The sequence below is a fragment of the Adiantum capillus-veneris genome, chromosome 12 (assembly GCF_014529385.1).
Source record: "Adiantum capillus-veneris isolate H3 chromosome 12, ASM1452938v2, whole genome shotgun sequence".
Lineage (NCBI taxonomy): Eukaryota > Viridiplantae > Streptophyta > Polypodiopsida > Polypodiales > Pteridaceae > Adiantum > Adiantum capillus-veneris.
Genome location: NC_140942.1, coordinates 19,066,163 through 19,078,604, shown reverse-complemented (window position 1 = coordinate 19,078,604; position 12,442 = coordinate 19,066,163). Strand labels below are relative to the sequence as shown.

Sequence of the window (12,442 nt, the reverse complement as noted above, 5' to 3'; positions counted from 1 at the left end):
CAGACAAGAGATCTCTACGAGGTAGCTGGGGTTCAAGAGGAGTAGCAGTCTTATTTAAAGAGGAGCTGAAACCACTACTACAGGTTATCAGGAAAGATGAACAAGCAAGGTATATGTGGGTGAGAATGAGAGCAGAGACAGGTAGATTTCTATATATTGCTATATGCTACTTCCCTCCAAGCACATCAGTCTACTCCTCACCTAAAGGACAGTCCCCTTTCTCCATATTGAATAATGACATATGGGAGTTCTCTAGAGATGGAGACATCGTTCTCTTAGGAGACTTTAATGCCAGAACGGCCAACTCTTAAGCAGTATTCTATGATACTTTCGAGGAAATGCTCAGAGAAGTGGATTTATCATAGGAGGGGCTTACTAGAAACTCACAGGATAAAGAACACACTGAATATGGGAGACATCTCATGGAGATGGCAACTACACATGGTTTGGCCATACTTAATGGTCTAGAGAATTTCCCTTTATCTGGGGGATTCACATGCTTCCCGCACAGGCATGGGGCCAGTACAGTGGATTATGTCATGACTTCACCAAGCTTTATTTCTAGTATCGAGGACTTTAAGGTGGGACCTAGACCGGTTGGGATTGTAGTGGATCATGCTCTCTTGACCTTATCAATCTCCTTCCAATACAATGCCTCTCAAGTACAAAGGAAGAAGACACACACAAGATATACTTTCACGCCAGAGACTGACTCAGTCTATGTGGAAAAGATCTATAATAGGATGTGGGCAGCTGAGACAGTATATACTGTAGAGGAGATTACTTCTCAGCTAACAGAGATACTACATGGAGCAGCACAAGAGGCATACCCACATACTTAGCCTGATCAGAAGAGAGGATCTGGGAACATGCCTCAAAACAGTTGGTACGACGAGGAATGCAGAGAGACGAGAACCCAGGTCCAGAAATAGCTTACACTTGGGATCATCACATATAAGCAGTCTCGGATTGCTCTTCGGCGTATAGTACGTCGCAAGAAAAGGGCATTTTTAGCCAAACTGGAGAAGGATTTATATAAACTCTTCTTGAGTCAGGACTCACATGAGGCTTGGCGTTTATTTCACGAGCACTCATCGCCTCCGACAATTACTTCTCCTGAGATTTGGGGTCAATATGTAACATCATTATATACGGTATCTGGACAGCCTCCATTACCAGATCCACTAGAGCCATGCCCTGCTACTAGTACTTTCTTTACTACGGAAATGGTGGAAAAAGCCATTGATAAGATGAAGACAAGAAGAGCATATGATCATGAGGGTTTAGTAGCAGAACATCTCATCCATGCAAGGGATCTACTTTCAGAAGTCCTTGCTCGTCTGTTTAATCGGGTCATGTGTGAAGGATTACCTGAATCATGGAAATTATTTACTATTGTACCTATTTTCAAGTCAGGGGATCCTATGATACCCAGGAACTACCGTACCATTATGGTGGGTCACACATTGACCCGACTGTACGCATCCATTCTGGAACAAAAATTGAGTAGATGGGCAGAGAATGAGGGCATAAGGGCAACAGGACAAGCTGGATTCAGGAGGGGTTATTCCACTTTGGATCATATTCTTACGCTCAGAGCCATTATTGAGGAAGGAAGAGCAAGCAGGAGGAGGATGTATTGTTGCTTTGTGGCTTTTCGGAAAGCTTTTGATACAGTACCAAGGGCCAGATTGATGCGCAAAATGCAAGAGTTAGGGGTCCCCAAAGAGGTTATCTGGGGGATCATGGCCTTATACGGGTCAGTAACTGGTTATGTACGTACTCCAGAAGGGGATTCCGACATTGTTCATTCCACTGTTGGAGTAAAGAAGGGATGCCCACTATCCCCTACTTTATTTGGTATGTATATAGATGAGGTATCAGATTACATTGATAGAGAGGGTGACAGAGGTGCTCAACTTGCAGGGTCATGGATCCCTTTAGCAGAATCACCAGATGGAATGCAGATGCAGTTAGATGCATTACATAAATTCGCGGAAGACAGCAGACTGTCGGTAAACTTGGGTAAAACCAAAGTTATGGTGTTTAACACCACACCGCAGTGGGTTAGGAGATCGGCACCTACATTTGCATATGGCCAGGATACAGTAGAGTACACAGATGCATACACATACCTTGGTGTGGTATTTACAGGACCGAAGTTTACTCTTAAGAAAGCAGCGGATGCTAGATTGTCCAGAGCCTCTGCGGCCTTGGGAGGGTTGGAGAGGATGTGTTCACAAGTGCAATTTCAAGAACCACGAACAAAACTTTGGCTCTTTGATACTGTGGTGGCTTCGGCTATGCTTTATGGGGTCCAGATTTGGGGACCATCTGTGGATCAGGATAATTGGAAGTCAATGGAGAGACCTTTGGTATCTATGATTTCCTGAATGATTAGAGCCAAGGCCTCCGTACCACACGCGATTACTCAACCGGAACTAGCTGCCCCTCCGATAGAAATTGAAGCTCTTACCAGATCAGTGTCCTTTATACATGGTTTGTGGGATACAAATAATTGCCGATATACTAGATTGGCCCTCGAATCCTCTCGACAATTAGCAATGAAAGGAGATACATCATGCTGGTATGCGCAACTGTCCTCGTGGTTTCAGAGACACGGGTTCAGTATGGAAAGATTACCCCCCTTCCAATACTCTCTTGAGGCTCCATCACTTGCAATCACACGAACGGAGATTAATAAAATCATCCGCCAGGATCTTATACAGTTGGACACCAAGAGGACATGGGTAGCCCCTACACAAGAATTGGGCACGAAGATGGCCGACTACAAAGAAAACTTCCTACAGCTCTCTGAAGATGGTTTTGTGATTCGCCCGAGCTACATGGATACCCACCTGTCTCATGGTTTGAGATGTGCTATTGGTCAGATTCGTACATCCTCACACTAGCTGGAAATTGAATTTGGCAGATTTAGGGGAATCCCACCTGAGAGCAGAATTTGCAAGTTATGCGGAATGAAGCCGGAGACAGAATTACACTACATATGCCATTGCACCGTATACTATGAGATACGTGGGCGTTTCCATTGCCTATTTAAGGAAGGCTTTGGACCTCTAGATAGAGTCATGCAATACCAAGATCAAAGGTGCTTAGGCCTGTACCTACTGGAACTACACCAGCACAGGGATAATCTAATGAGAAGACAAAGAGCACTACAGCCTCAGAGGCAGATCACAGATTTGTTCGGATCGAGAGAAGCAGGAATGGAAGGAGAAGCAAGAGGCCAGCAGCAAGCACAAAGGAGTACCCACATTCATACCAAAGGCACCCTCATTGACAGAGCTTAGGAAATCGAGACGACCACGACCGAGATGCAGAAGCACACCTCACCGGAGGAGACTACAACAAAGGATTAGAAGCATTCTAGCCAGACACCCAGAATGCTCCTAAGAAGTTTATCTAATACTTTGTATTTAGTTTTTTTCGCATTTATTTTCACACTTTCACACTTTTCAGACATTGTAACGGATTCACCACCTTTGTATCAGTTTGGTCTCATAGGTCACTCTGGCCTTTTGAAGACGTTAATATAACATTTCATTTCATTTCATTTCTCTCTCTCTCTCTCTCTCTCTCTCTCTACAGGGGCATGGGGCCAGTATGCATCATCTCTATACACAGTTCCTGAGCAGCCCCCCCTTCCCGACCCCCCCGATCCATGCCCACACACATGTGCTTTTTTCACCGCTGAGATGGTGAGGAAGGCCATTGACAGGATGAGGACTGGGAGAGCATATGATCATGATGGCTTAGTGGTTGAGCATTTCACCCATGGCAAAGATTTACTAGCAGAGCTTCTAGCAGTTATGTTTAACCGTGCCATGTGTGAGGGCTTGCCTGATACTTGGAGCCTATCTACTATTGTACCTATCTTCAAGTCGGGAGACCCTATGGAGCATGGGAATTATCGCACTATCATGACTGGACACACATTGGCACGGTTGTGCGCATCTATTCTTGAGTAGCAGCTGAGTAGATGGGAAGAGAGGAAGGGGATACGCGCAGCCGGCGGGCAGGAAGGTTTCAGGAGGGGTTTTTCTACTCTTGACCATATCTTGACACTCAGAGCCATCATTGAGGAGGGCAGATCGTGTGGGAGACGGATCTATTGTAGCTTTGTGGATTTCCGCAAAGCATTTGACACAGTGCCCAGAGCTAGATTGATGCGCAGATTACAGCAGATGGGAGTACCCACAGAGCTCATTTGGGAAGTCATGGCATTATGCAGGTCAGTAGTGGGGCATGTACACACCCCAAAGGGTCTATCCACACCTGTTTACTCCACTATTGGGGTGAAGCAAGGCTGCCCGCTCTCTCCTACTCTATTTGGTATGTATGTGGATGAGGTTTCTGACTACATTGAGAGAGATGGTGATAGAGGTGCACAGCTGGCAGGGACATGGATTCCACTATTGTTATATGTTGATGATATTGTGTTGATCTCCGACTCCCCGGAGGCGATGCAACGTCACTTGGATGCTTTGCATAGGTTTGCCCAGGAAAGTGGTTTGTCCGTCAACCTTGGTAAAACCAAGGTCATGGTATTTAATACCACCCCACAGTGGATCAGGAGGTCAGCGCCCACATTCACATACGGCCAGGAGAAGGTGGAGTATACAGATGCTTACACTTACCTTGGAGTGGTTTTTAGTGGGCCAGCATTCTCATTGAGAAGGGCAGCAGAGACTAGATTGACCAGAGCCCATGCAGCATTGGGCAGATTGGAAAGGATGTGTTCACAGGTTCAGTTTCAGGAGCCTCGGACGAAGCTCTGGCTCTTTGACACTTTGGTGGCTTCTGCATTGCTTTATGGAGCTGAGATTTGGGGACCTTCACTGGATCATCACGGGAGGACAGGCCGCAGTGATGGATGGGGAGACATGGAGAAGCCTCTGGTCTCTATGATTTCGCGGCTCATTAGAGCCAAGGCTTCAGTACCACGTGCTATTGTACGAGCAGAGCTAGCTGCCCCCCCACTAGTGGTTGAGGCACTCACCAGATCTGTCTCCTTCATACACCGCATGTGGGAACTTCCCAGAGACAGATATGCCCGCCTTGCACTTGAGCCATCTCGACAGTTAGCCATGCAGGGAGATACAGCATGCTGGTATGGGGAGATGACATCATGGTTTCAGGCGCATGGGTTCAGCATAGACAGATTGCCTTCGTTCCAGTACTCACTAGATGCGCCCTCTCTGACTCTTACACAGTCCGAGATCACCAGGCTCATCCACCAAGACTTGACTCAGCTAGACACCAAGAGGACATGGATACAGCCAGCACAGGAGCTGGGCACGAAGATAACTTTCTACAGAGAGCATCTCCTCCAGCTTACGGAGGATGGTTTTGTGACGAGGCCCAGATACATGGACACCCACTTGTCTCATGGGATACAATGTGCTATTGGCCAGATACACACATCTTCACACCAGCTGCAGATCGAGACTAGGAGATACAGCGGAGTACCAGCAGAGGCCAGGACATGCCCCCTGTGTGACATCGAGCCTGAGACAGAGTTGCACTACACATGCCACTGCCCCATCTACTACGAGAAACAAGGCCGCTTCCATTGCTTGTTCAGAGAAGGCTTTGGACCATTCTCTAGAGTCATGCGGTACGAGGATCAGAGATGCCTAGGTTTGTTTTTGCCTGAGTTGCGTAAACACAAAGAGCCTGATGAGAGGAGGGGCTAGCCAGTCTCAGAGACAGATCACAGACTTCTTTAAAGCTGCCACTGGACACCCTGAGGAGCTACTACCACAGCAGAGCTCATCGCCTCACACCAAAGGCACACTGATCGACCGAGCGACTAAGCTAGGGAGATCCAGACGCCCACGACTGCGGAGGACTACACAGCATCGATGGAGGCTGCATCAGAGGATTCGGATCACTTTGGCTCGACATGCACGACGCTCGGTCAGACTACTGACCATGGCGGAGATTGATGAGATCCGCCAGCGACCGATGCTGGATCTCTTGTGATCTAGCTATCCCAGCTAGCTGTTTAGCTGCTTAGTTCACACCTAGCAGTTTAAGATTCCATAGTATTTTATTTTGTCATTTTGTCATCTTGTTACTCTGACTTTGTATCAGATCCAGCACATTGTAACTTTCTGGTCTCATAGGTCACTTTGGCCTTTTGAAGACGTTAATATAACATTTCATTTCATTTCTCTCTCTCTCTATGTTCCCCTAACATTGTACTAGAGTCACACATGGTTGTAACCTTTTGGTCTCATAGGTCATTTTGGCCTTTTGAAGATGTTAATATAACATTTCATTTCATTTCTCTCTCTCTCTCGGTTTTCCTCTCTCTAGCATTTTTGCTCTCCCAGGCTGCCCCCCTATTGTTGTCCTATTCCAGGGAGGAGCCCTGCCCCATAAAGCCCAACACTCCCTCATAGCCTCTGATGTCTATGAAGTCACCCTTCCAGAAGTACTTGACCCCGTGCCACTCTATCTGCCATTGGCTGGTTTTATTCTTTTGGAGGTACTTTTGGAATTTTAAAGATGTTACTGGGAATTGAACCTGGGATTGCAGCCTAGTGGTTAGGGTCGATGTGTGAGCCTTAGTCCTTGTCAAGTTCTCAAGTTGTTGGGGGGGGGGGGGGGGGCAGCCCATCTTCTGGTCCTAGGCCGGTGTTGTCTTAGATGATCTCGCTCTTTCTCTCTCAGTGTGGCTTCTAAATAAGTCATTTGTTTCAATAAATTGATATTGTTGTGCAATTACGTCCTGTGAACCAAGCCTTCATCGTAAAAGCTGGCAATCCATACCACCACACACCATCACGATGTATGGGTGAAGCCACCAAAGGAAGGAGAGTTTGAATGTGATGATCACACAATGAATGCTCACATATGAGCCACTCCTCCACTGTAAGAGCGGATGCCCCACACAACTAGCACACATTATCCCCATGTGGGGTCAACATGCTGCCAAGGGTCTAGAGTTCAAGTCCGAGTGTGGCTATCACACAAAGAAGGCTCCAAGGGTTGTATTTACAAAACTTCTTAACTGCCCTTCAGTTACCTAGGGCCTATCATGAGCTGCTTTGTACTTGCATTACCAATGTCAGGATATTTCCACTTTCAAGGCCGGAAGGAGTGCCAGACGATTCATTAAATGGCCACATTCAGGCGTATTTACAATCTTGTCTACACGGCCCAGGTCATTGATAGGATCATCTAATTTCAGAGTCTGGTTCGTATCAATAAACATCCGTCAAGGAAAGGCTTCTGAAATGCTTGCTGTTCTTCTGTTTCTTCCATTGCCCACAGATTGAAGGATCACTTGGCATGAGACAGCAGGTTGCTGACCAGACAAGAAATAGTGCGGCAGAGATTGCAAGAGATTGGTCAGATTTCTTTCTTTTTAAGATCAGAAGTCCAAAAACAGTGTTAGCATGTTTTGTAAGCTCATCAATGAGTTTCTTTTTCTGTCATTTGTAGTCTTCTCGCACTCTCTCTCCCATATAACTTTTAACACAAACATGTAACAATCTTTATTGGCCCTCCCCTTGTTAATTTTTTTGTGCAATGCTGAATATCTCACGCGAGCTTCTTTTCTTCCTATAGGCCATGCACGTTTGATATCAAGCCGCTTTATTAATAATTGCCAGGGATTCCCTCTTTCGACTCTTTCGAGCTGGTTCTGAGCAATAATAGGTTTGATCTGCCAAGGCCATCAAGGATGGGTCATGTATTAGAAGGGCACTGGGTCTTGTTTTACGGTTTTGGCCCTCTCCAAAGTTTCTTGAAAGGGCCTCTTTGCTCTCCTACTCTTATATTGATAGAAGGTCTATGAATGTGTGGTCACTATATGCATACCATAGAAAGTGCCAATGTGTTTGGTGTGGCATAGGATGTAATAGACTTGGACACTCCAAGCGAAGGATCTAATGCAGCACACGTGAGAAAATTGAAAGAATTGAACAAAACTGAAAGAGAGACGACACGGCACGGCACGGCGGAGTTTTACGCCTTGAGAGACTGGCTTCAAAGATTGGCGCCTTCTCGGTATTTCTTTATATTATGCTTCACAAAGTACAATATCTGTAACAAACTGCTGACGTGTCAAAGCCCTGAATAATGGAGGCAAATTACAGATGCCGATCGAGGGGCTTAAACCCTAAGAAGAACAAGTAATAGAAGAATAAGTCCTACCAACTTATGGGGACCCCGTCCGATGGGGCCCCAAGTGACATAAAGGATTAAAATAAAGCAGGACCCACACACACACAGGAAAAGCTCCGAAAATTACCCTGGTTGATGATGTGGCAGGCTGTACGGATTTCCGCGTTTTGCGTTGGCTGATGACGTGGCAGGCTATACGGATTTTCGTGATTTACGCTGGCAGCTTTTTGGCTTTGCTTTTGGACCAAATGCTTTTGAGTTTTGAAGGCGTTTCACTGTAACTGCTTTTTAGGCTAAGGGCCTTTAAATATGAGGCTAGGGCTCATTCTCTGGCATGCTTCCTGAAGAAGGTGCAGAGTCTGGAGTACCGGCTTGTACTGTGTTGATGCAATATAAAAAAATATCGAAAGGGGCGCCAAGGTTTGGGGCCAATACTCTCTGGGGTGGAACTCCGCCACTCTCTCTCTCTCTCTCTCTCTCTCTCTCTCTCTCAGTTCAGTTATTATTGAAGTGCTAAAAGTCTGTTTATTCTGTTCTTTTCTATTGGCACGTGGTGCCCGTCTTGTGACAATATCCCTCCTCTCGATAGTGCTCCCAAGCTCGTCTGTCGGAGAGAGGCCCTGGCAATTCTTATAAAGGCCCCTAGCGAAAAGCAGTACATGAAAAGCCTCAAGTCCAAAAACATATGGCTCCAAAAGCTAGTTTAGCCAGCAGCCAACGTGATTTATGGAAATCCGTACGATTGCCACGTCATCAGTGCAAAATGCGGGGGTTCATATGGCCTACCATGTCATCAACACAATTTGCGGACGTCGGTACAACTACCACGTCATCACTTTCCATGCAAGTCTTGAGAGTGTGTGTGTGTGGCCTTCTCTATTTTCATGTCTAGTGTCCCTAGGCCCCGTCGAATAGGGTCCCCATAAGTTGGTGGAAAATGGCTTTAAAAATAGGCACTTGGCAAGCCTTGTAAGTTTGGTAAAACGTCATCTGCCTCTTTCACTAGGGTTTGGATCCCTCTTTGTCTGGAGTCCATCCTTTAGGTCATGCAAGGTCATCACTTTGTGACATGTCCCTGTCTTAAAAGAATTGGAATCGCCCTCAATTACACCTGTAAAAACAGACATAGGACGAAAACTAGTTCAGTAGACACTGACTCTAAGTACCAACGCACTAGATCACATCTATCCAGCACTTGCATGAGACGACAGTCACTGAAGATTCACATCACTATCCCCGTCGAGATCTTAGATGAGAATCATGATCATTGTAACTTATTTAGCAATCACACCCAAACCGCACCGATCTCCGAAAGCTGTCTTGAGTGACTAAACCTCGTTACTATCATATCCACATAACCCCTCAAGTGAACAAGATAGAAATGTTGCAGTCATTTCTTCTTTCAAAACATGCACTCAAACATTACACACATGTACACATTCATTTTAGGAATTCCCATTTCAAAGCATTTCTTCACATAAACCAAGGTGGAACCAAACGTAAAATATTGTACGTATTTGGTACGCAGTCGTGTATAGATTGAGGTTTAAGGTATGTATAAGTACGCACTATTGGTAAAAACCCTTAAAAATTTGGAAAAAAATTTAGAAATTTCACAAGAGAAGCCTACAAATATATAAACTATCACTTTATATGGTTAAATGAAAAGGCCTACTTGCATTCAACATCAATCAAGTGACCTACCATGGTCCATGATACGAACATGGGACACAATACCAGATTTCAATGATAGCATGACAGACTACATTGTAAGGTAAGAGACAATGTACATCATACAAGAGTGAAGATTCTAATGATTATCAAAATACTGCAAATACAAAACTCGACACTACAATCATCCCGACATGAGAATGACATATCAATCGTAATCAATGTCTGATGCCAACTACAAAAGCTCATAAACCAGCAAGTTGCAAATGCCAAAAGTTAAAACTAATACATAGCATGAATAATACTGGAAAAAATCCCAACGGAGTCCTGAGTCAAGAGACTCAGGTGGTACACATCTCAACACGAGATCAGCCCCTTTCATGTATAAGACATCACCAATCAATTTGTACCTGTATGCTCTACGCACAAAGCCATACTTCTTAGACTTCTGAATCTCCTTTGGAATGATTCCTGTTAGCAAAAACTCCTCTTCTTGAGCCAAACTTTCCCGGCCATGATAAAGAGGTAAATTGGTCCTCAACACGAATAGCTCCCCAATCATGCCTTGAGCTGCTTCATGTGCCTCTCCATTTAGAGCACGTTCAATGTGTTTGATGCTCCATGCTGGTGAAGATTCTTCTTCTATGGAAGATCCGATCCCTTCTGCAACACACAGATTCTTGAGGAGAGCATAACAGAACAGTCGAGTCGAGATTTAATGTATGTGAAAGAATCTTTGTGACCCGACCCCGGACTTAGTAACCACTCCACCCTTCATGAATCGCGCATCAGGCGCGCTCTCGTCTTCATCGCTTTGTCTTACAGGGCATAAGCCATTAAGAACCCCAGATTAAGAACCCCAGATTACACATGGATTCTCGCGGAGAATCTGCCGGGGATAACACCTCTCAATGGGTAGGCAAAGAAAAGTTGAAATCCGGTGTGGGAATTGAAGAAAAGGATGAAGATTGGGACAAATTCTTGGCAAAAAAGTTTGCCAGAGCAGAGTACAAACGTCAACTGCAGGTTGACACGTGTGGGAAAAGATCGATCAAGTACTCTAAAGACCCAAGATTTGCGAAACACGTGAAGAATTACCCGATTGATGAGGTTTACTTGAGATAGCAAGAGGCCATTGATTCTCCTCTCAGGTCAGGAGGAAAGCTGAGTGCAGAAAAGAGGAACCTGTACTCGCAAAAAGTGTTGGATAGAATTCTTGAAAAGAAGATGAACCAAAGGACCACCAGAAGATAAGCTAGAGAGTTACAGAGCAGCAGCCGAGCGCGGAAGAATAGGAAAGATGAAAGCAAGACTGCTACCAGATTTTGTGGGGACCGCCGTCCCTGATAAGATGACCAAAAGAAAAAACCGAACTTTGCAGAACATGGGACAAAGTGCGAGACCGGGAAGCCCTTATCTTCTTTCATGGAGAAGCCAAGGCCAACTTCAACCAAATTGGAGGTTTGACTTGGAATTACGCCCGAGGAAATGGGGCCATCTGCCGAGGCTTTTCTAGATGCACTCGGACGGGATGTTGCCATTACACCTGTCATTGGCAAACTACGTTTGCATTGTCGGGGGTATTTAGGGCACGAGGACTTTTACATCATGCCTTTGGAAGGGTGTGACGTCCTCCAAGGAATCCCTTGGTTCCCCAAGAACAGTACCGTGGTTGATTATAGGGCAAGGAAAGCCATCTTGAAGAATGAGAAGGGCAAAGAGATTTTATTGAAGGGCGAGTTTGGCCCACTGGTATCGGCTTCGACCATTTCCAAATTAATGAAATCTGGTCTTTTGTTTACTCGGTCTTCTTTAAAGAACGGAACGATGATCAAAGGTCAAATATGTCTCACCTCGAAAAGGAACAACAAGAATTTCCGCAAGTTCAGGCTAACTGTTTTCCCTAAAGGCTTTCCAAGAGAGTTACCTCCTGATCGACCGAAAGATCATACGATTGATTTGATTCCCGATAGTACACCACCAAACTGGCCATCTTACCAACCTAACCGAGCCCAAAATGAAGAAATAATGAACCAGAACACGTTCCCTATTCTGAGGATCGATGATATACTCGGCACACTTCAAGGTTCTACTTGCCAAATTGATATGAAGAGTGATTATCATCAAATTCGAATTGCTCAGCTTTCAGGATGACTTTAAGTTTGTATGAATATTTGGTGATGCCATTTGGCCTTACGAATGCTCCGACTAAATTCAACCGCATGATGGATAGGATTTTCAGAGAGTTTCGATCATTTGTGGGCAATTTCTTTGACGACGACATCGTCTTCTCCAAGAGTGAGGCAGAGCACAGACACCATCTGTACAAGTTTTCCGGACATTGTGGCAACATAAACTGATTGTAAATGGTAAAGATGGACCCGGCCAAAGTTGAGACCATTTGTGATTGACCCGATTTGAAGAATGTCCATGAAGCTCGAAGCTTTTTGGGTTTCTCCTCCTATTATCGGTGGTTCATACGAAAATTTGTAGAGAGCCTCTCCTGTGAATGTGTTGATTCAGAAAGGGGTTCCTTTTACTTGGGGACCGTCAGAGATTGTTGCAGCCTTTCAGACTCTCAAGGAAAAGTTGACAACCGGACCAGTATTGGCTT

The 12,442-nt window shown here is 45.2% G+C and overlaps 1 protein-coding gene across 1 annotated transcript in view; it reads left to right on the top strand.

Moving 5' to 3' along the window:
- The window catches only part of LOC147445404 (uncharacterized), a 71,414-nt gene that overhangs the window by 44,761 nt on the left and 14,211 nt on the right, over positions 1-12,442 (top strand). The window contains exon 4 of the mRNA XM_086524579.1: positions 7,303-7,379. Coding sequence (XP_086380705.1) covers positions 7,303-7,379 — 77 coding nt within the window. The remainder of the gene's footprint in view (positions 1-7,302; positions 7,380-12,442) is intronic.